Genomic DNA, 25,039 nt, shown 5'->3' with positions numbered 1-25,039 from the left:
CTGACAAAGCTGTCTGCAGAAATAGTGAGGGTAGATACTGTTGTATCAACATCTCGTTCCATTTGCAGGGCTGTGTCAACATGCAACAGCAAAATATCACAAAACACTTCCAAATTCAGATAAGTCCTTATCCATAAACTAATGTCAGATGTTGTGAAAAGTTGCCTCCAGAAAGAAGTCTGTACTCCCAAACAATTTACTTGGAATGTCAAACATGTAGATAATTAATTGCTTTTGCCACATGAGGGTAAAAATCACCTTTAATCCATATGTATCTTTGACATATATTTTCACATTCTTTAGTTTGGAAGTATTTTAGCCCTTGTCCCTCAGGCTCATCAGGAAATTAAGGAGAACTTCGATTTCTTTTAGTATTACCTGTACTTCATTACTGAGCTCAAAATTAGGAAAGGAGGCAGCTGAGGAATGTTTTCTTAACTTGCTAAAGCAATTAAAGGCACCTAAAAATATAATTAGAATATATAATGGAACAGTTTAAAGATTATTCATGTATTCTGTTCTGTTTCTACTTAGACATTTACTATCCTAAAAAAAAAAAAAAAAAAAAAAAAGGCACTTAATACTTTCAGGACAATTCATTTTTATAGAAACACAACATGATGAAATAATTCTGCTTTTGTGTAAAAGCAGTCAGTCTTCTGTTAATCTATTCATCCAATAATATGATTTGGAAACCAAAATCTTAATCTAGGAAACTCATGTGTTTTAAGTACATTGAGGTTGGTTTGTTATGTTTTCTAGGTACAGGGGAAGCCAACCTTCAGGAAGCAGACAGTCTCCTTGAACCCTACCTCCAGAAATTTCCAAATGTATGTATTTTCAATGAGTTTTGTAACAGCAGTGTACTTCCCTGAGCTTAAAATAGTAACTGGGTATTTTTCTCATCTCCTTTCAAGGGTTCCATTATTCTATTTTATGCTGCCAGAATAGATATACTGAAAGGAAATTTTGAAAAGGTAAGTGATTTTTTTGTTTTTATTTGTTCAGTGTTCAACTTGGGAAAAATGCCCAATTCATCTAAGTAATTTATTTTAGTTGGATTGATAGTTATGCTCTTATCCCTGTTTGTGTTCAGTGTCAATACTGATTCCAGCTCTCGAAGTGAGACTGAAAGGGCAATTTATCTCATTTTACTAGTCAGGTGTTTTCCACTTGGGTGTTAGGTAAGAATTTGCTCTGTAATTAGACATGGCTCTCACGTGGAGTTGTAATTTTCATCCTTCTTACTTCACTACATTGTAGGCGCAGCTGAGGTTCCAAGAATGCATAGCAGCCCAGCAAGAGTGGAAGCAGATCCATCATCTCTGTTACTGGGAACTGATGTGGTGCTACACCTTTCAGCAGAACTGGCTTCAAGCATATCGGTATGCAGATCTGCTCAGCAAAGAGAGCAGGTGGTCAAAGGTAAATGGGCAGGTGGACATTGTTATGATATACCAGTAGCCTCTCTGCAGTTGAATTTATGTTAATTCACACAGTAAGCGTAATGTTTCTTTTCTTCTGAAACCAATAAGCAAAGACACAAAGGCACCAAAATGGTAGGTTTAACTGGGTGGTTGAGGAGGAGTTTTTATGTCACATTCTGAAGCACCAGAACCAACGCTTCAGCCCTTCTGAAAACAGAGGTACTTCTCACAGTTGTGAGAAAGAGGGAGAGCAAAACTGTTAACTTGCATCTCTAGTCAAGTTCTAACACTCACTAATAAAACTTGGCTGAAAAAACTGTGTGTGTTCATTAAGTATAAACAGATGAGAGCATGCCTACTCAGCAGATGCTTTGTGACATGAAATGAAAAGGCTGCTGGAGGCAGGACTCATGAGAAATGTTGGGGTCTCTACCTTTTCCTTGTAAAAATGTTTCTCAAAGCATGAGCCAATGACAATGTGCAAATAATTTGTGATACATTGTTTTGTCTGTTGTTTGTTCCTTTCTACATTACTGTTTTATTATGCTTGGTGGAAAAGGGGATATAGCCAGTTCTTGACAAAAGGGGAAGAGAACAGTATGTTCAACGTGAAGTGCAAATGTTTTGAATAGAATTGTGGATGTTTCTTTTTCTCTGCAAAGTCCAGTTATTGAACTTTCTTTGAATCAGTACTCAGATATTTTCTTCTGGTTTTTTGGGCATGTCTCTACACTTAACAGATCATATAGTAACAGTAACAAGTTTTTGGAATAGTTATGTCATTTAGCCTCATCTCTTTCAGTGATTTGCATCATAATTTGTCCTGTTCTTTGTGGGAGACACCTTCAGCATTCTGACTAGCTTTTTTAGAATATTAATAAATTATAAGAATAATAAATAATTAGAGCATAAATTATGTGACAGAGAGAATGCTAGACTTACATATTTCCACCTGCCTGAGAATTACTGGAAACACGTCACTGCAGCAAGTGGTATGAGAGATTTGAGTCCTTAGTGTATTGACTGAACACAGCAAATTAGATGTGGTAATATGTTGCCATTTCTTTTCGAAATAGGCAATATATGTATTCCAGAAGGCAGCAATTCTGTGTATGCTTCCAGAGGATGATTTGCAAAGGACTGGTGAGGACATTGTATCTTTATTCAGGTAAATATTTATAAAGCAACGAGATACGCAGTCTTTCCCCCATATAAATTTTTTTGACATGAGTATCATTGTCTTGTGTGACAAACTGTCTACTTGCAACAATCAACTTTTCAGTTTTTCTCTTTGCTTTTTAGCATTAAAATCTTTAAAGTGCTGCTTTTCTCAGCAAACTTACATCCTACAACTGCAGTCTAAGTGGTGTGAAACCATTTAAGATGTTATACTTCAGAGGTGAAAGGCAAATTTTACTAACTGAAGTAAGATGAAATAGAAGTTACATAAAGCAACTACTGTTTTCCATTTTCCTTCCTTGTAGACAAGTGGATGGTCTAAAACAGAGAATTGCAGGAAAATCTATCCCGACTGAGAAGTTTGCAGTAAGGAAAGCTCGACGCTATGCAAGTCCTCAACCAGTGAAGCTGATATTACCTGCCTTGGTATTTATGCTTGCTTTCTTTTCATCATTTTCAAACAAAAAAGAAATAAGTATAGGTCATTATACAGGGAAAGAATAATATTATCAGGTAGTATGTGTCTGCATTTTTAAAATAATTTGTTTAAAGAATTATTGCATTCATGCAATGGAATTTTTGTGAAGTGTGCTTGGGGCTGGATCACGCTACCAACTACCAAAACCAGAGCCAGATTTTTGATGTGAAAGCTGAAACATACAGAGAATGATTGATGTTGAGGCTGGAAGTCAGCTTTCAGCTAGAAACCTGCATGGGTTTCTAGTCTATGTGTACATGTTACTTAGTTCATCGGGACTTCAGTCCTTGTCTTCTAAACTCAATAGGAAGTTAAGGAGTACTTCACCACTTTCTGTTCCTCTAGTGAAAATGAAGACTTGTGGGTGTGGGGTGGGTTGTGTTGTTTTTTTTTTTCTTATATTGAGTCTGAATAGAATGTGCAGAAGTTAATGATACTTGACTAATGCTATTGTAGTTTCCCATGCTTTTAACTGCAGAGGCATTAGTAGTGCACAGTCTGTTTATGTGTGCACAGCAATGATACTTTGCATATGTGTATACTAAAATATTTGTACATGGATAATTTAGCAACAACTTTTGGAAGACAAAAACCATCATTTGAGAATGAATTTATTATGTTAAAGCTCACTGATATAGAAAGAGGAGTCCAAAGAAAACTAATCCATCAGTTTTAGAATTTATTGTGTATTCAATTACATGTTAAAGACACAGTACTATTCAGTTGTGAGTATGTATCTTGCTGCCAAATCCCAGCATAATTTAAGAATTTGTCCATCATGGTTAAGCAAGAATAAACATAGTGTATGGTATTACTGCAGTAAGCATAAATTAGACAGGACTACAGAGTTGAAATGATATATGAATGAAATAGCATAATGTAGTTGATAAGTGTCAAGAACACTACTTCAGACTTTGACAGAACCATTTCTCCCTCTGAAAGCCCACATAGTTACATCACAAATACAAGACATTGTTGGAATATTTCTGCTTGTATCAGCTTCAGAATGACATCAGGCTTCACATTTGAGGTGTGATAACAATTAAAGTACAGTAGAACAAATTATACTCTTTGTGTTTGTGATGACTAAAGATATTGGCAAAGTTTTGTACTGGTTAGCATGAATTCTCTCTGTGTATTCTCATACTTTTCATGTGTTACAATGTGATACTTAATGCATTGAAACAAGCATATTGCTTACTATTGTACTGAAGCATCTGGGAAGGATTTTTTTTTTAATTAAATTTTGCGGGAATTATATTGGAAGTGTATGTTGGATGTGTATTCTGGAACCACATTGTTATCTAGAAAGTTTTATCTGCTTCCAGCGTTGCTCCATATGGAAGGTAACTGCCTGTAGATTATAGCATCAATATACAAACACATGCACAAGTGTGTGTTTGGGTGCACACATATATATATATACACTGTATCTACATGCGTGTGCCCACAGATACACACACAAATTTATCTGTTATACTGTAGAAAGTAGCTACTTTCATCTGCTGCTATAGCTTATATGGCAGAGGCCTCAAGCTGAACCTAAAATACCCATTTTTGCAGATGTGTTACGTGGGTGCTGGTAAACTAATCACAAGATAAAACCTGCTCAGTTTTGGTTTTTAAAGATTTATGAAAATCCATGACTGAATCCGTTGAAAAGGTGTCAAAACACCTTTACAAAGTAAACCCAGGTTAACTTTGCCCACACACATTCAATGCCATTTTGCCTCCCCTGTGCGTAGATACTGTCGTGCAACTTTGATTAAATGATTATTAAGGCAAATGTCACTGTCTTTTTGTAAAGTTGCATGTAACTGACAGAATTACTTGTGCTCATTGTGGGTGGTGATTTGGAGTCATACGAATACTCTCATTCATGGTCTTCTCAACAGTGAGTGTTGTGGCTTTGAAACCTGTCATATTGTTTAAAACAAGTTTTTGTAGGCAGCATTTTTATGTACTCAAAATATTCCATAACAGCCTTCCAAAGGACACTCTTTAGTTAAATATTTATGAAATTCTGTGACTGTCTTGTTTTGGGTGTTTTTGTCAGGAAATGATGTATGTCTGGAATGGCTTTGCAGTTGTGGGCAAAAGAGCAGACCTCACTGAAAACTTACTGGTAACAATTGAAAAAGAAGAAGCTGCTCTACAAAATGAAACTAGTAAGTGATCAGTTACAATGAAATTAACAAGCTGGTAAGAAATACTGACATTTTTTCTTTGCTTCTGTCTGCTAGTGTTCTGTGAGGTAAGAGTTGGACACACTTGGACAGTGTGCTGTTAAATCTGAGCATGGAGATTTTGGAGCCACGTGAAAGTTAGCAGTCGTTCTTCAGTATGTTCTTTATCTGGCTTGATTGGTGCTGCAGAATACAGAAAACTCGAGGATGTGAGGTTATGAATTACAGAACTTTACTGATTCTTACTGTGACTTTGCAGTCTCAGAGCATTCTTGGAGCATAATATGCTAATTTTTTAAATGTCTGAAAAGTACTTTTTTCTAAACCAATTTATACCACACTTTAATACAGAGGACACATACTGAGCAGAGTATGACTAAGTATAAAGGAAACAAAAAATTACTATGCATGAGTCTGGTCTTTACTTTCTGGCAAATTAAAACATGTTCGCTAGCTGCAAAATACACCATGTTTAACAAATTAAATTTGACCATGGTTTTAGATCTTGCTGTATTTGAAGCATAGATGTTCAGGATAATGTTTAGAGAATCAGTCCATAACTTAAATGAACTTAGGTTCCGTTATTACAACAGGTTTAGTGCAGAAGTACCTGGCTTTATCAGGTGGGTGCTGTTATGTATCATGTGAGCTTCTTGGTATATTTCTGAATTCTTCCAGAATGAATAAATACTATCTTTTTTGCACATGAGACTTTTTTTAATGGTAATTCACTAAAAATAATTTCTCTTGAACCCAGATTTGAATCACACTTAATTTAGCAAGGTTTGTTTTGTCACGTATTAAAACATTAATTATGGAATGTAAAAATATGCCTAATTATGATTTACATATAAACTGAGGTGATGCATCAGAAGTTATGCAAGGACATACAAGAAATGCATAGTGGTAAAACCTGGATAGTATAGCAAACTAAATGAGTAACTTGCAAGGCCAAGACTAAATTGGGCCCCTTAATTTTTTTATGCTGTTACTCACTTTTCTGCAGAATCGATAGTATGCCTTCTAAATCTGAAGCGTTTTCCCTCTTTTTGTTGTTGTATTAAAACCAAAAAGTATGAATATGCAAGACACCTGCAAATAATGTTCCCATGATTTCTGTGCAGAGGGTTCTGTCGTAAGTTTTTGGGAGCCCAGTGCTGTATCATGCAGAGGCTCGGACTGTAAGCACAGATCAGTTGTAACAGTGAATTGTATTTCCTGTTAAATTCCTAAGCAGAGATGTACAATGTGCCAAAATAAAAGGAACAGAAATAACCCCAGTATGTTTTTCTTATGGAAATATGGAGTTTACAAGTAAGATGTAATCTGGAAGCATATTTGGGTTTTATGCTTTCTGTATCTTGTTTAGTAATAACTGTAGTCAAATATAGTTTTGTTCTGGACTTTGTATCTGTGAGCCTGATGTGCTTTTAAAGATAGGGACTCAGACAAGATAAAGGCTCTGATTACCAGAATTGGTGCTGAACTGAGACCCAAAGAAAGTGATTAAGGCTATTAGCAGAGTGTGGCAAAGATAAAATATTATTTTGAGACAGCTGTCAGCACTAGGTAGCTTTAAAGAACTGCTAAGGTGATGTAAAAAAGTGTTAATTATATACAAAGGTCATTTAGGGATTGAAACTACTTAGAGAGCTGTTGATACTTCATTCGCTTCAAGTGAACAGGCACAGCAAGGAATCTGTCAAGACAGAGCTGAAAATAGAGATGGTAGAGCAAACAGATGGAAGATATTAGAAATTATTTTGTTTTCCTCAGCATTTCCGGAAGTCTTATTTTTCCACAGTTGTCATCTCAAAGATGCAAAAAAGGAATTTATCATTTCAAGAAAAATTAATTTCTTTTGTGTTTTATAATCCTGATAATGATATTTCCTCTGGTATAGAGAACTGCAGGAAGGTGGTTCTCCCACATTTATTGCAAGGTTGTCTGTATTAAATTGGGCTGAGCAATTACTGTCTTTTACTGTCAGTGTTTTGGCATAATAGCTTTTCTTCCTGAGGGAAATACCAGGGAGATACTAGTTGTTAAAGGCTGGCAAGCTTTTACTGACATCAGTGCTCACCCCCAGTAATTTCAATGAATGAGTCCTTTAGGAGTCACGTGAAACCAACACCTTAGCCTAGCAAAACAGGCTGGAGGAAATGCAAAATACTCACCCACTGTGCTTCTACCTGTCACTAAAAGCGCAGTCTTGTCAGTTATTAACTGTCGATACTGTCTGGGTTTAAACCCAGACAGAAATAAGCCTGAATGTACTGGCAAAGCACTTCACTGATTCCTAAGATGCTTTAGCCTTGCACGTTTCAGAACTGTTTATGTAGGATTTTTTTGGCAGACTATTAAGTAAAAAATTAATGTGACCTTAGAGAGCTGGTAATTAATTGTAAACAACATGATCTGAAGGGAGTGTGTTTTGCTTCTTGAATTGTTAATGTATGTGCCACCATCTGTCTGTCCATATGTGTTTTCTTTCCTTTCTTTTCCTTCCCTGCACCCAGCAAATGCTTTAAACCAAGGCAATAAAACAGGACCACGCATGTTAAGGTTCTGTTTCTGAATTGCTTCACAAAAGCTATTTCCTCTGACATTTTTAGTCCTATCTAACATAAAACTTTCTTGAATTTTCCAAATATTATACACTACTAATGAAGCTTCTTCATCGTTAAGAGATGATGGGAATACTAATAAACACGGTTTCTTGCATTTACTGCTGAATAATGCGTCTGAAAAGTTCTGCAGGACAGAGTTCTAGTGTGTTCTTGTGCTTTTCACATTGCTGCTGCTGCTACTGGATGTCTGCCAGTGCTCTGCAACAAGGGAGGCTATTAAGACAATGTAGTGTGGAGGTTTTGGTCTCATTGTAGGTTTTGCTTCCTGTTTTCGATGCTACAAGTACAGAAATCTTTACCTGTTTTCAGTTTATGCATGCTTTGTGCTGACTTCCAGATACAGAGGACTGGGGAATATCTGGATATTTAGATGTCTTAGCCTGTATCTTTAAAACAAAAGATACAGATGTTATGCACACAGCTTCATTAGTAGACAGTATTTAAAATTGTGCTTGAAGGTTATGTGTTTTTTGAGGTATAAAATCTGAGAAGCAAGGTTCTGAGTCTGCATATATATTCCCTACTGAAAATCTATTTTTCCTCTTCATGAGATATCTTCAAATTGTTTGATTTATCTTGCTCTTACTTTTAGATTGCAATGAATATTATATGGATGATGTGTGCATGTTGCAGTTACTGAAGGGCCTCTGCCTGAAACACTTGGGAAGACTCATGCAAGCTGAACTGTGTTTCAGTAAAGTAATTCAAAGGTAAAACGACATAAATAGACTTTTAACCTCTGTTTTGTCATTTCGGCTAAAATTTCTGATACTTTTGTAGAAGCCATCGTGTTAAATTTTGAATAATAAAACTTCAACATCCTGTTAAGGAGCTAAAATTAAAATACCTCTGAAAGTAGTTGCACAACCACAGAACTCTGCTAAGATTTTTCTACAGCAATTTAACACTATATATCTTCATATAAGTCTGATTTAGACTAAATACATCAAACTGATGGGTAACACATTTATCTAAATACATTTGGAATTAGTATTGTTGTATTTGCAGAACTATAAATACAAGTAAAGATAATTCACATGGATTTCTTGGGGTTTTTTTTAGGATTTTAGTACTTCAGTAGTTAATGTTTCTCTGTGTAGGTGAGAAGTTGGTTTTGTTGCTGCTCGCTGCTGTTACTTGTTTCAAATGAAAACTTGAGTTTCCTGTGTTACAGATTTATCAAATACTTCAGGTGTCAAATCCATATCTTCTGTAATAACTTTTTATATAACATTGAGCTATGTACTGATTGTAGCTGTAAACTTTTTAGAATTTTTAGAGTAATTAGGCTGCAAAAGCAGTTTTTACATGTGCAATTTTTCTAATAAGTAATTCAGAAAAAAAAGTATTTAAGGAGAATTTGTAACATGTAATTCTATTGCTTACTATTATTTTCTTGCCATCTTCCCTTCTCTTGCAGTTTCTAAGATTTCAAGTGAGTTTAGTCAAGCACTTTGCAAGTTACAGGGCAGTGGGGTTTGATTGCTTACAAGTCAAAGAAATGTTTCTGAAAATCTTGCTCCAAAGGTAGTTGACACAGTGCAGGCTTTTAGAGATGAGACATCTCAAAAATTTTCAGACAACACTTCTTCATAAAGTGGATGTTTTGCATGGGGAGGAGGAGAGGTTTTCTGGTAAATTAAATATGTACATTCTGGTCAGCTTTACTCTCTTTGTTTCTTGGGCTGCAGCAGTGCATTAAGACATAAGCACTCTGCCTGCATTACAACACACTTTCTGTGCATCAAGGCTTGCCTTGGTGGATGAACTTCCTCTTTAGAAGTGTTTCTGTCAAAATGTTGAGAGCTTTTCCAGTGTTTGTTGTGAACTTTTCCACAATGTTTTCTGCAATATTGGTTGATGTTACTCTATCTGGATAAGAATCAAAGAGGTGACTAAAAGACACAGGAAAGGCCAAGATGTGTGATGCCTTCTTTACCCCATTCTGTAGTGGCAAAATCAGCTTTCAAGAGTTCAGATCCAGGAAACCTATGGTAAAGTTTAGAACAAGAAAGAATTAATCTTGTGGAGGAGGGTCAGGTTAGGAAAAATGTGGACGAACTAGACATACATACATCCATGGCAACTGGACATACCAAATGAAATTGTCATATATCCATGAGTGCTGAGGAAGCTGGCCAATGTCATTGTGACACTCCATTATCTTTGAAGGGTCATAGCAATTAGGGAAGTTTCTGAGGACCAGATAAAACAAATGTCACCTCTGTCTTCAATAAGGACAAGAAGGAAGTTCTGTGAGACTGTAAGCATGTCAGCTTCTCATCAGTCCCTGGGAAGGTGGAGTAAATAATTCTGGAAACCATTTCCAAAATCATGAACATCATCAGGAGTAGTCAGCAGGGATTTATGAAGGGGACATCATGCTTAACCATCCTTATATTCTTCTACAATGAGATGACTGGCTCAGTAGATGAGGGGACAGCAGTGGATGTTCTTCATCTTGAGTTTAGAAAGGTTTTTGACACTGTCTCTCACGATATCATCACAGGCAAACTGATGAAGTCTCAAATAGGTAAATGGGTGGTGAGGTGGGTTGAAAACTGGCTGAACTGCTGGGTTCACAAGGCTGTGATCAGTGGCATGAAGTCAGCTGGAGGTCAGTCACCAGCTGAGTTTGATACTGGGGCCGGTAGTTTGTAACGTCTTCATTAAGATTATGGTACAGAATGCAACCTCAGCAAATGTGCAGATGATACAAAGTGGGAGAAGTGTGTGATAAACCAGATGGGTGTGCTGCCATTCAGAGCAACCTAGACGGGCTGCAGCAACGGGCTGACAGCAACCTCAGAAGTTCCACAAAGGGAAGTGCCAGTCTGTACCCCTGGGAAGGAATTAACCCATGCACCAGTACAGGCTCAGGGCTGACTGGCTGGAGAGCAGCTTGTCAGAATATGCCCTGGGTATCCTGGGCATCACAGTCAACCCCAAGTTGACTGTGAAGGAGCAATGTGCCTTTGCAACAAAGGCAGCCAACAGCATCCTGAATTGCATTAAGAGCAGCATCAGCAGCAAGTCAAGAATGGCGATCCTTCCACCCCCTCAACACCGGTGAGGCACCATCTGGAGTACTGCATCCAGTCTTGGACTCACTGGTATGAGAGACGTGGGTCTAACAGGACCACAAAGATGGTTAAAGGATTGATGCATTTGTCATATAAGAAGCTGAGAAAGCAGGGAGTGTGAAGCCTGGACAAGAGAAGACCTGAAAGGGTTGCCTGAATGAAGGGATTTTGTTGTGGTTTTTTTTTTTTTAAAAAAAACAAGTGACAAAATGAGAGGTAATGGCACAAACAAATGCAGGAAATACGGCACAAACATAAGGATTTTTTTTTTATTGTCAAGTTGGTCAAACACTGGCACGAGTTACCCAGAGAGACTGTAGAGTCTCCATTGTTGGAGATATTTGAGACCTAGGTGGACACAGTCCTGGACAGGTTGCTGCCATTGACCATGCTTTGAGCAGAGGACTGGACTAGAAGATCTCCAGAGGGGCGTGTTCCAGCCACAGTGATTCTGAGAATTTCTTGTGTTGAGGAAACATTGAATTTTCTTAATTCTCTGCTGATTTGTTCAGGCAAGCTAGGTGTGTGGGAAATAGTATTTGTATTATACTGCCTAACCTAATGAATGTTGGTTTTATCTCAAGTTATCTTTTTTGGTGTTGTGTTTTTTTTTTGTTTGTTTGTTTGTTTTTTAACTGTAAGTCACACAATAGGGTCCCAGTCTTGGAATTGTGTTCGTGGTGGCTTGGGTAACATACCACAATACAAAAGGAAAGTAGGAAAGAATAGATTTTTGCTCCTAAAAGGTCATGTTGGCAGTATTTTATATCCGCTCTTTACAGGTGTAATTAATGTGCACAGAGTTAACCAGTAGGGAAGGTTCCAGAGTGTTTTCTCTGGCCATGTGCTTTTACAGGCAGTGATTGCATTTTAAAATTGAGTGGTTGCTTGAGGAAAGGCTGCAGTTAATCATTTCTGTATTTTTCTGGTTTTCTAGTGAGAAGCAAATAAAATATGATAGTTATTTGGTGCCATTCACCTTGTATGAGTTGGGTCTTCTGTACAAACAACAGGATGAGAGAGAAAAAGCAGTAAGATACATAGAAGCTGCAAAGTAAGTGGAAATTTTTATTTGTATCAGCCTGTAGATGAAGAATAACTGGGTAACTTTAGCAGTGAAGGCATGTGCCTTTTCTTTCTGCCAGCCCCTTTGCAAAATACAAGTAGTTACAAGTCTGTGTTTGTCACTTGAGTTGTCTGATATAGTTGAATTTTACAGTTTCAGGAAACTGTCCTTCAGACCCAGTGGAGTAGACAGTATCACACAAGATGCAGTATAAAGGGAAAATGTCTCCTTTTCATTTAGGCTTCAGAGATGCTGAGGCTCCACTGCATGCATGGAATGGAGCAGGAGAGTCCAGAGTAAGGATCTATACCACCTGTGTCCCAGAGAGCAGCTGTGGGGCTTACATCTGCTGTGCTAAAGGTGTTAGTGGGAGTAGGTTGAAAGCCAGTACGCTTCTGACCACCTTCCTTTTTGCTTTTACCTCCTGTCACAGAGGAGCAGTAGGGAGCTAAATTCACTGTACAGCAGTATCTGTAGATTGTAGTATGGGGTAGAATTTGCCCCTTGTGTGTACAGAAAAGTGTACCAGTTGTGCAGTGGTGTGGTAAGTGTGAGTTAAAAACAATCTCCTAAACCCTTTTTTAGAAACATAGTAGTTTTTTTCTTTTTGTTTGTTTGGTTTGCATAATGCGATTTCCCTGTGTTTTATTGTTCTGCCTGAATTGTGTTTCGAAGCTGAACACACACTGTTGGCTACTAGCCTTTCTTTATTGTAGACTTCTAGATTGTCTTTCCACAGCAAATAAGTAATTGGGAGGGCTGCTGTAAGAATCAATGTAAGTGAAAGAAGTAGTAAGACATGGACTCAGTTTATCAGGACATTTAATTGTTAGTACTGTGTAACTTTCTGCTCAGTTTGTGGATGTGGCTTTAAATGTCCCATAACTCCTCTGTGTATCAACCTCCCTTTCCTGTTGAAGGAATGAAGGCTGTTACCTTTGGTGCTTCAGTGCATGTATGGAGTAGAAACAATCCAGGCCAAAACCATTTTTCTTAACATAACTTTATTGTTTGCAGGAACAACTACAAAGAATACTCTATGGAGTCCAGGTTGCACTTCAGAATTCATGCAGCACTTGACAGCTTGAAAGTGTCACCTGCTTCAACACCTTGAATGAGGAGGGAAGCTTTTAATGCATAGCCTACGCAATCTTTTTGCAATCTTTTTTTAATCATGGAAAAGAAACAACTGATGATTGTATTCTGTCATCTCTGCTTTGATGTGTGTCATTCCATTAGACTGTTCTTTTTCTGTATAGTACATATACTGTAGCTACTTGATACTTTAAAGAAAAACTTATATTTTATTTGATAAAAATAATTTAGTATTTGACTTGAATGGGGGATATTTTAAAAAGTTGATGGTGCAATAAAATTTAATGCAAACACTTTATTTTTTTATATGAAAGCAGATGCTGGTTAGACAGTAGAACTGGTGATAATTTCTCATTTTTTTGAAGGTCTGATATTCTGTAGTACACTTCAGACCTTTGCCTCTGGAACAAAAATGCAATGTCTGCAGATAACCTTACACACATTTGGCATACCATATTCTGAAATTTGTGTTCCAGAGGAAAAAATTCATCAGCTTTAATTTCATTTTGGGAACAAAATGAACCGGTCTGAAGTGCAATATTTTTACACTGTCAGATAACGTTAAGCAGGGCTACAGGTATAATATAATGTCTTTGCAGGTCTGTTTCACTCAAATTAAGTGGTTACAGGGGATATTTTTCAGCCATAAAAATGAAGGTCTTCTAGAGACATTAAGATATCACGTATTCTGCATTCTTGCCCTAAAGCAGAATCAACAGTCTTACGTTGTTTCTGACAGAATTGTTTAACCTGCTTTTCTTAAAAAAACTCCCAACAACTTTGCACTGAGAGACATCCTGGACTTATACAGGATGCCTTTCCTAGTAGGAAAGCACTGGGAAGTTTTTCCTGTCTACTCCAAATACTTTTTGGCACAACTGAAACAGTTTGCTTCCCATCTTCCATGTCATGGATCTGGAGAAAGATTGTTCTTTTCCTTTTATGAAACAGTCTTTTAATATTAAAAGATTAGCCCCCTTATTGATATTCTTTGTTCTTGGATTCCAAACCAAATAAATAAAAATTTGAATAATCTATTTATTTTCCTAATAATGGAAATAACTCATAGTAATGCAAGTTGATTGTGTATCCAGTTTTATACTTAGCATTAAGAAAATGTGCATATTCTAATCACAACTTTCTACCAAAAATGGGTAGTAAAATTGAGACACAAGTGCATGTATTTTTCTTTTAATATTAGTTTATGAACATCAGTATGAAATTGAGTTTCCCAGTTCATTATATATGCAGATTCTGCTAGCTGTCTATTCCTAAAAATAAGAATATACTTGATTTTTATTTAAATATGCACCCAATGACTTGTTCTTTCACCAATTATTGCAAAACTTGCCCATTTCTATATTTTATTAATGCCAGTATATTGACTTCTGCACAGTAAATTCATAGTAACTATGCTCTTGTATGTGAATCTGTGCCCTTAACTCCCATCCAAGAAAAAATACAACAAAATAAATAGGTGAAAAATGTGTCTTCAGTAAATGAGTAACTGAAAGTTTCTAATTAAGCAATCAATATAATGTAAATGCTGTAGTTACTCTTCTCAGGTGAGTCTTCTATGACTTTATAAATGACTTGAGTCATTTAATTGCATATAAATCTGCAATACAGTGGCATATTTACAGGTGAAGTAAGAGTTTGAAAATACGAGCTAAATAAACATAATGGGTCTTTCAAAGTAGAAACCTGATCCAAAGTCTGTTGTCTGCACTGGTTTGGATTTCTGCCTATTGTAAATGCATAACTAAATTATTTGTGTAAAATTATACACATGTAGATTTGGAGCTTAGATACCTGAGACACTGAATAGCTGAAAAAATGCAGCATGCTTGTTTTAAAATATATTCCATTGAATGTAGCTAAAATACAAAAGATATTTGTCTCTTTGTCAACAGAGATTAGCTCTAATTACTTGCCCATTTATATGTATCTGATTATAAGCTGTGGGAAGCAAAAATAAAATTATGTATGTTATATTTTCAGACAATACTTTTAATACTGCTGGGTATTTATTTGTATGTTCAGTTTAGGATTATTTTGGTTTAAGCGGATTAGTGGGTTGTAGTAATCAACTGGGACCACTTGATTTTCTCATGAAAGGTGTTGAAAAGTTTTCAGTAAAACTTCTGTAATTTGATTAAAATAGTAATTCACTGTACAGAGGAGTTAGAACTGGGACTACAGACTCTCAGGATGGAGCATGAAGTAGTCTATGATATCTTGTTTTTGTGGGGAGTGTCAGTATTTTACGGGTGATTTGAAATGAAAATCACAATTAACGAAAAGTAAACAATGAGCAATGTGTCATGTAGCAGTGTACTTTTTTTCACAGACTAGAATACTGACTGCACAGAGTAAAAGATACTTTTTTCTTCAGTTCAGCCTTCCAAGGTCAATATTAATGCCCTGTGTGTGTTATGCTGTCTCTTTTAAGATCAGCCTTTTTGCACTAATAGAGAGAACAGACATATCAACACAAATTCGCAATACCCTCTGTAGTGTTTGAATGCCCTGAGGTCCCCAGTATAAGTCCTTTTTACAGCTTGTCTCCTTTTCTGTGCTGCTGTTCCAAATTTGTTTGTTAGAAAGCCTAATTGATCAAGAGTCTTAGCTATATTCTGGACTTTTTCTCCAATTTACTAACAGTGGAAATATAAATGTATGAGTGTGATTTGTAACCCTTCACATAAGGTAGGTCTTAGTAGAGTTTTAGAGATGCTTTTTCTTCCAAATGCTGCAGAAGTGCATGTCTCCCCAACACAATGCATCGTTGATGCAGTATTATTTAGTATATGATGTCCAAGTTAAGTGATTTGTAGCTAAGAGTTTAGATGAAAAGTCTGGCCTTTGTGTTTTTATTTTTCATTTTTTTTTATCCTGCTGTATACTGTACTGGGCCTTAAATGCAACTCTGATTTAGTCTTAACTACTTTTTATAATCTTCACCTCATTTGCTCTTGTTCCATGGGAATTTTGAGTAACGTGCTGAAACTTTGAAACTGAGCAGAGCCGAGCACTTAACACCTATGATGTTATAACCTCTCTCGATAATAGTAGGAATTGAAATATATGCAATAGCAAAGCTGAGTCCTTAATTTAAATATGTAAGTTTAGCATTGCTTGCTTATGTTATGACAAAAGGTCATTCTGATCTTTCTGATACTAGATGTTTGGGTTTTTTAAGGTGAGGAATAATAAAGAAGCCTGGTTATAAGACAAAATTTCTCATTGATTAAGAAATGTCTACTTAGAAAATATCATAGAAAACTTGTCCATGCATATCATTCAAATGCTTATTCTGTTGGTGAGAGATCATTGTATTATGTTTTTTAAGTCCTAGCTCACGACTTTTTAATAAAAACTGAAAGACAATGTATATTAAAAGAAAGCTAATTAAAGATTGTTTTATGCCTGTTCTAATACGCGTGGGTAGCAGCTGTAGTTAGCACCTTACAGCCAGGACAATGTACAATAATCAGATCCTGTTGTTTCTAAAACGGCTTGCCAACTAACATGTAAAAGAAGTATTTTCTTGTAACAAATCCAGCTTAGACTTTGCAATTATTTTATTACTAATACTAATGTTTAGTGTCCTTTTGTTTCTGTATATTCTTACACTGTGTAGTTCAACAGAGAATGTTTATATTTGCCCTGGTGGTGCGGTTCATTTACTTCTAAACTGTTGAGGTTTGGACATGTTCATATCTGGTACTTGAGTAAAACCAAGGTCAGAATAATGAAGGATGAAGGATGGTGAAATATATTCTGGTTTTAAGAGCATACAGAAATGTTCATTGAGATGCATTGGAATGGCTTCTACTTCAGAGGAATAAATCACATTTTATGCTTGTGCTACTGAGTGCTGAATTTGGCATTGCATTCTAGTTGTGCAAAAAGAACCTTCAACTGAGATAGACCAAAACAGTATCAACACAAAAGGTCTGATCTCAAGTTTAAACGTGCTGTCCTGGACATATAGGTATTCGTATGAAACCTATCTAGGCTGAGAGGTTGTACAAAACTGTCAAGCAGTAGGAGAGAATAAAGGGTCTTTTGAAATATAGACTCAAGTAGTTATATTACATTTACTTAATTTCTCACCGGAGAATATCACCTGAATATCACCTTTATATCTCAATATCACCTTTATATCATCTCAATATCACCTTTATATCTATCATCTCAATATCACCTTTATATCATCTCAATATCACCACCTTTATATCTATCATCTCAATATCACCACCTTTATATCTATCATCTCAATATCACCACCTTTATATCTATCATCTCAATATCACCACCTTTATATCTATCATCTCAATATCACCACCTTTATATCTATCATCTCAATATCACCACCTTTATATCTATCATCTCAATATCACCACCTTTATATCTATCATCTCAATATCACCACCTTTATATCTATCATCTCAATATCACCACCTTTATATCTATCATCTCAATATCACCACCTTTATATCTATCATCTCAATATCACCACCTTTATATCTATCATCTCAATATCACCACCTTTATATCTATCATCTCAATATCACCACCTTTATATCTATCATCTCAATATCACCACCTTTATATCTATCATCTCAATATCACCACCTTTATATCTATCATCTCAATATCACCACCTTTATATCTATCATCTCAATATCACCACCTTTATATCTATCATCTCAATATCACCACCTTTATATCTATCATCTCAATATCACCACCTTTATATCTATCATCTCAATATCACCACCTTTATATCTATCATCTCAATATCACCACCTTTATATCTATCATCTCAATATCACCACCTTTATATCTATCATCTCAATATCACCACCTTTATATCTATCATCTCAATATCACCACCTTTATATCTATCATCTCAATATCACCACCTTTAAATGGCATAAAATACAGGAGTGATTAATAAACTCATTCTGTTATCATTTATTTCATGAAATTCAGTGAGAACTAGAGTCCTAGGACACTTTTAAAATCCCAACATTAAAAACAGGGAGAAAATGATCTTTTTACATATGTGTAGGGCTTGATTTTAGCGACATTTAGTAAAGTAAATGTTCAAAGTTACTTTTTTATGTGGCATAGTTAAACGTTTCCATAGTTGCATGTAATTTTACCTGATGCTTCTCAGCAAATAGGTCAACTTTAATTACCATGATGTGAATGATGAGAGTGGCGATTTTGCTTATCATAGGAACAGAGATAGTAGATAACTGCACTCACAGAAAGACAAAAGAATAGAGGTTCTTTTGTACTGTCCTGTATATTTGTTGCTGTAAGATGCTAATTGACTCTCAATGATTAGACATACCATATTCCAGAATAACACCTTTGCAGCTTGAGTGCTTGCCAGAGTATTGAATGAAGTACATTGAATAGAAGAAGGAGAAGGAAGACCCACAGAAGAAAGACAAAAGCACAAAAGTAGGAACTATATCTGCATTCATGCAATCATTTGACAGAAGTTATGTTACATTTATAAGTCTAAGCTATAGTCATCTGATCTGTTCAACACTTGGACTTCCTGCCTTCCAGCCAGGGGAAGGGTGTCAGTGGTGCTGTGACCTTAGCTTGGTTTGGTTGGTTGTGGGTTTTGTTTCTTATTTGTCTTTTTTTAAATCTGGTCTTGTTATTTACTATTTTTTTTTTAATAAATCCTGTAGGACAGCTTCATAAAGAAATTCAAGCATTGTGGCTCTCAGCTTCACAGTTTGTAGAGGAAAAGACTCTGGCCAAAATTAGAGCCTGTGGTTACATAGCAAATTCAATGTTTAATGAATGCAAAATAAAATATTCTCCTTTTTATAGAAGTGTAAGTGTGCAGTTCCAATCTGTGGAAAAGCACATGTCAGCTAGTAATCACAGTTAGGAATACCTTCCTAGATTTAGTCATGCATTTAAAGAGATAATTTCTTCAAAAGCATTAGTACTAAGAAGGTTCTGTTGCCTGTGCTGTGCTTTTCTACTGTCAAAACCATAGCTGGAGCATCCGAACTGCGTGGGCCAGATTCAATGCGTACCTCAAATTTGGTACTCGAGTGTTGATGACTTGCCACTGTGTGAGAAAGTGTTTGCTGAAATCCAGCTAGAGAGGTTAATGTCTTTATATACTCAAGCACATAAATGTGGATCTTGGAGCTTTTTTTCCCTTGTAAAATAGGTGTAAACTACATTAAGGTAACCATTTTTGAAATGCTTAAATGAAGTCTTCAGTATCTAAAGTCAGGGTGGAGGGATATGTAAAATTAGGTTAATGCTACTTATATAGCTTATGTTAGGCTTAACTTGTTTCAGAGCATTAGGAGATATTCAGAATTAAACTTGATGTAGAAAAGAGGGCAGTATGAATTTAAGTATGGTTTTATTTTTAATACTGTTTTACTCAAGGGGATAGAGCTTATGTCCAAGCAAAACACAATGTCTAAATATAATGAGGTGCAGGTATAAAACTTCTATCCAAAACCCCCAACCCACTTTGATTAGATTATTTACCTCTCTATTAAGACTGTTTCTGTATTACATGCATTGGTGAACCTACTTACACAATATTCTACAAAGGAATCCAGCTACAGTTCAAAGTTTTATATGGTTTAGCATGTACATGCTCAGGCTTTACTTTGACAAGATGCTTGTTTAAATCTCATTCCAAACTCTGTAGTTGCATTAATACAATTGCTTCAAATCAGTTTGCATTAGTTTTTACAAAGGAACATTCAAAACTTTCTCATTGTCAACAGTGATGGGAAATGTTGGATGTTTTCACCCGCTGTTCAGTGTTTTTTACACTTGGATAGAAGACTATGTGAAAGAAAAGTTTAAACTTGTTTTGTGTATAGTACAAATAAAGTTCAAGATCAATTTCTTCTCACAGTCCAAAGGGAAAGTGCTCCTCCTGTATTTTACATTAATTTTATTAGACTGTCCATATTCTGTGGAAGCATGTAATTAACTTATTCTAGTCAATAATACATATATAACATAATCATTGTGTCTATTGGTTACAGAATGAATCTTTGAAGAGGTAGCTGCTTTAAATCAGATTCTTGTGAGTTGAAAGAAAACAAGGCTGAAAGTGGAATGTGTTGTGGGGAGTTCACAGTCGCTATAGAAGATGAACAGTTAAACAGGATGCTGCTTAAGATGTGGTACATGCTGGAGGCCAGTGACAATCCATATGTTTTAGCATCTAGTGAATATGAAGCAACTTGCAGAATATGCTATGGATGTTTTTCTTCAAACTAAGATTTTAATAGTTTCATCAGAAGAAAATAAACAAATGTTGCCTGACGTTTGAATAAATCACTTGGTGAACTAATAACAGCAACAATTCCAGTAGAGGATGTAGGGGATGGAGCCTATCATCCTAGTAGAAAAAGCTAGAAAAGAGTTAATAGTAGAGAGGTACAGCTTTTTTTCAGAATGCTAGTAAAATAGTATTTTCCAAATTTTTAAAGAGCTGTTTTAGTTAATTTTCTGTCAATGGTCTTACAAGCTCTTGCTGTTGAATGTCCTGTGGAATTTGTAATGTTTGTGGACCTTTACACTTAATTTTGAAGCTTTTCTCCTGTATATTGTGGCACTTTTTGCCACAGAAAAGCTAATATGACTACAGCAATTACATTTTTCATTATGTAATAAATTGTTTCTATCCAAAAATGTGTGCCATTTGGGATGGTTTGCCAATACAATTATCAAAAAGAGACTGCCCATTTTACAGGCTAAGAAGGAGGTTTTCCTCCCTTGCTGCTTCCTGACTTAGGAAGGTAGTTAGAAGTTTTGGGAGACCAGAATACCTTCCATAAGCCATTGACAAAGACCTTGAACTCTTAAAGATAAAGATGCTTATACTTTACCAGCTGACTTCATGAGACTTTGTAATGCTAACACACTGTGACCTGGGTGATTTTCAAACTAGGTTATTTGCTTTTAAACCATTATTGAAACTGGGGGGGGGGGGGGGGGGGGAGGGGCAGGCACAGAGCAATGACAGACAGATGGATGACATGACACACAACATCTCTAAGCACTTCTAAAAATCATACAAATATAAGTGGCATTATGGTTATATTACATGTGCAACTACTACACAAAGCTAACTGCATTCTTCAGCAATCAAATTGCCCCAAAGTCTTGTGCTGCTGTGCTAAGGTAACACCTGGGAGGGATGAGTGTGTCCATGGGGCAACCTGCTTGGTTTTTTTAGGTGGGGCTGGAGAGGAAGGCAGACTACAAATTTTTCTTTCTACCTTGCCTGATAATCTATTTTGACTATAAACTGTGTGCTGGGGCAGTAGCGGGTTGGGGGTCTTCCTTTCCAGTTCTGTCTGTTCATTCAGTAATCTGGTCTTTGTTATGATGGGTGAAAAGGTACCGTATACGTTACCTGTTGTAGGTGTACATTAAAACCAAACACCCCCCCTCCCCCTCAAAAAAACACAGCCCAGTGGTAACTTTGCACTAGGGACCCTAGAATGAGCGGGGATGTTGCACAACTTCAGAACTGGGAAAACTCTGTTTTCATTCCTATTGATTTAATAAAAGCTCATGTATCTTTACTCAGTTTGTAGTATGGAATGATGAAACGGAATTTTAACTTCTGAAATACATTTTCTACTCCACTAAATAATTAGCTACATAGTAAAGTACATACCTCTTTCAAGGAAGAGAGTTTGATTGATTCAATGGATCAAATTTTGTAACAACAGTTACTATAAAAATGAGATGTACTAGTGCAATGGCTATGTGAAAGTCTTGTATTGTGAGATCTCTTCAAACAAAACTGTAAAGAAAACACTGATAAGAAGCAGAGTAAAAATGCTATTTGAAATAATAGCCACTTGATAGGCAACACGAAAAATCTTATTATTAAAATAATTTCTATGCAATTCTCTTTGGAGCATAATCCCTGCCCTTTCCTGAGAAGTATTTTAAAATGAAATGAATTTGTAAAAAAAATATCCCCGGAGAGGTGTCCCCAGAGTGAACCGTACTATTGGCCAGTAATCCTGGCAAGAGGACAGCTGGATGTGTTGCAGTAACATACTGCCTGCCTTGTGAATTTGAAGTCTTTTGTGAAGAACGTGTGGTAGGCAAATTCATCTCATCCTGTTCCAAGTTTTAATTGTAGCTTGTGGTATTTTTATAAGAAGTTTAGCTCTTTCATCTGAAAGTTCTTAAATTACAAGACCGGTTGTAGCATGGATCTGGTAGCTCTGCCAATAGGTGAAAATTATTAGCAAGAATTAAATCCATTAGACTTTCATGAAGTATCTGTTTACATGCATGGTTTTCAACACTTGGGCTTCTCAACTTTCAGTCACAATACCTGAATAAGTACATTATATTAATAGAGGATTATTTCCTGGGGGGGGCAGTGGGACTATTTCCCTGTGGGTGGGTTCGTTACCCGGTGTGCAGCACCAGGTCGCACACTGAGGTGCGACATTCCTTACGTCCTTATTCTGGTTTGCACGAAGCGGGGAGCTGGGTGCCAACCCACAAATGCCCGGGTCTCCGCCTGTCAAACCGCCACACTGTTTGCACAGTTTAAAAGCATACAAAGACATCACCCCTCGCTGGTTACCAGTTACCCAGCTCCTTCATTACTCCATTTCCCATTTGTCAAATAATCCTCTCACTTCTCAGTTTGTTCACATGCTCAGTCTCAACTTCTTTTGGGCCTGGGGGGTTTCCCGAGTCGGTGGTCAGTGAGTGGGTGGTTGCGATCTGTCTCTGCCGGAGTTACCTTTCCCCTGGCTTTGCTGAGCTCCTTGCCCATGTGAGCTCCCTGCCAGCCCATCCACCCACTGGAGGGGCTCCCCTTGGGGAGCTGCTGTTCCTGAACAGAAGGATTTGCCGGTGCTTCACGATGCGCTCAGCAGGACAGGCACAGCCCTTGGAACATGAATTCGCCCTGAACAACTCGTTCGCTGCAACTGTCTCAAAGCCAAACCACCAACAACGCATTCAATCAACACATCAATCACCTGATATCAGGACCTTCAAGCAAACCCTTCAGTCTGAAGTAGTTGGTTTTCATTTGGAATAGAAACCCATTGTTTAGACCAATCATAAACTGAAATAACAGATTGGGGGCAAATTTTTAGCTGGCAGGTGTTACTGTGACACCATTGAAGGAGCTGATGATTTTATTAAGGGAGTTGGTAGGATTGGACTATTCTATTTTGAGTCCAGTACGCTGTACCAGAGGCAATGCCAAGAGGCTGTTGAAAAGACCTATCTACCACCTGAAGAGTGAAGTATGTTCATCCGTAAATCAAGCATCTTTCCAGCATCATATTCTGTCACCTTATTCCCCCAGCACATGCACTTCTGCATTTGGTAACTTGCATTACTGAGCCTAAGTAAGTCATTGTCATAAGCATGCAGTTAAGGCATCCTGGAGGAATGGAGTACTTGAATAGCATTTTAGGTAGGGACAGGTCAAGTAATGTATCTTTCTGTGTTTTTGTGAAGAGGTATGTTCAATGAATTTTCACCAATACAAAAAAAGAAAGAAAAAGGTGATGTTTCAATACACTTTTGAGTGAGAAGTTAATAGGGTTAGTATTAGCTTTTGTTAGTCCAGTTTGCTGCTGCGATACAGCTAGGCAAGGTAAAATTGTCATGGGCTGACTGCAACAGTGCAAGGACTCAGCTGGCATGTCCCTGTAGTAGGCATATGCAGGAGTTTCCTGCTGATGAATCCATTGTACTGTTAATTGTTACAATTTTAAAAATCGTTTATCAGAAAGTAAGTTACAGAAAGTAAGATAAATGTAGCTGTAGGCTCTGTCTTCCAGCTGTTTCTGAGTGAACACCCGAGTGACACTTAAACTGTCCTGTTCTACCTAAATATTGGCAGCTGCTGGCCAAATCGCATGGTGACAGCCTGGGGCAGCAGCCCCACTAGATCTTGCAAGAAAGACTTTGCATTGTAACTCCTGCTTTAAATACCAGATAATCCACCATTATCCACCCAGTGCATCCATACAGATTCCAGTGTGCTTGGTGTGACCTGACTATCTGGTTGCACTAATTCATCTCCTAAGTCCAGTACTACTGGACCACTGTAAAACACTAGGTGATTAACATTACTGAAGAAGCTTTAGAAATATCTTGTGCCATCTCGTGAAAAAGGAAAAAAAAAACCAAACCAGGAGTTTCCAGTGCCGGGGTGGGACCACCTGGAGTCACACCGTGCTGCTGTGCCATTTAGCAGGGTTGCTTGGGGCAGTTTTTTCTGCCCCCACACCCCTGGACCATGCTGACATGTTTGAGGGACCTCGTGTTGGCTACCACCATGTACCTCAGGTACTAGACAACAATATATCATGAGTAAAAGCTTGTTCAGATCAGTTTATCTGTGACAGTATTGTTTTTAAAAACACACACACACACACACACACACACCCCGCCCCCGACATCTCTCAAATCTTTCTGGAGAACTGGGCTTCCAGGGGAGCTAGCAGCAACTGGTGACATCAGAGGCAGTTTCATCCAGAAAAGGCTGAAATTTTTAAAGCATAAAAAGCTAGTGGTTCAAGGATCTGAAGTATTTTCAAATGGTTTCAACTATTTCCTCATCAGTCTTCCCTTTGTATAATGTTCCTGTGAACCATGAAAGGTCTGTGCGCATTTCTGCTACGGAGCCTGGATGAAGTTGCCTTCTCAGAAAGAAGTTCAGGAGGCCCCTTGGGACAATTCTAGTTAAGACATATGAAGCCACAGTGACTCTGAAATACTGCCTGAAATTCTGGATGTTGGAGAACAATCAGGAAAACATTTTATGCTACAAAACTAGCTGACAATCAAACAAGAAACTGATTATCTGAGCTC

At 37.0% G+C, this 25,039-nt stretch overlaps 1 protein-coding gene and 1 long non-coding RNA gene across 10 annotated transcripts in view; one reads left to right on the top strand and one right to left on the bottom strand.

The window, feature by feature from the left end:
• The window catches only part of TTC39B (tetratricopeptide repeat domain 39B), a 75,181-nt gene extending 58,595 nt beyond the window's left edge, over positions 1–16,586 (top strand). For all 9 annotated transcript variants that reach the window (XM_055698617.1, XM_027807871.2, XM_027807866.2 and 6 more), the window contains 9 exons: positions 763–830; positions 918–977; positions 1,264–1,425; positions 2,504–2,595; positions 2,912–3,032; positions 5,141–5,252; positions 8,493–8,610; positions 11,921–12,037; positions 13,067–16,586. In XM_055698617.1, the coding sequence (XP_055554592.1) occupies positions 763–830; positions 918–977; positions 1,264–1,425; positions 2,504–2,595; positions 2,912–3,032; positions 5,141–5,252; positions 8,493–8,610; positions 11,921–12,037; positions 13,067–13,163 (947 nt within the window). In that variant the 3' untranslated portion in view covers positions 13,164–16,586. The remainder of the gene's footprint in view (positions 1–762; positions 831–917; positions 978–1,263; positions 1,426–2,503; positions 2,596–2,911; positions 3,033–5,140; positions 5,253–8,492; positions 8,611–11,920; positions 12,038–13,066) is intronic.
• Positions 15,503–23,182, bottom strand: LOC114016332 (uncharacterized). The gene is made up of 2 exons (XR_008730184.1): positions 18,073–23,182; positions 15,503–17,276 (listed from the first exon to the last, which is right to left on the bottom strand). It is a non-coding gene; the product is annotated as an uncharacterized LOC114016332 (long non-coding RNA).
• Between the last annotated feature and the right edge of the window lie 1,857 nt (positions 23,183–25,039).

This window comes from Falco cherrug, chromosome Z, assembly GCF_023634085.1.
Source record: "Falco cherrug isolate bFalChe1 chromosome Z, bFalChe1.pri, whole genome shotgun sequence".
NCBI classification, from domain to species: Eukaryota; Metazoa; Chordata; class Aves; order Falconiformes; family Falconidae; genus Falco; species Falco cherrug.
The sequence above is the reverse complement of the archived record's forward strand: the minus strand, read 5'-3'. Positions and strand labels throughout refer to the sequence as shown.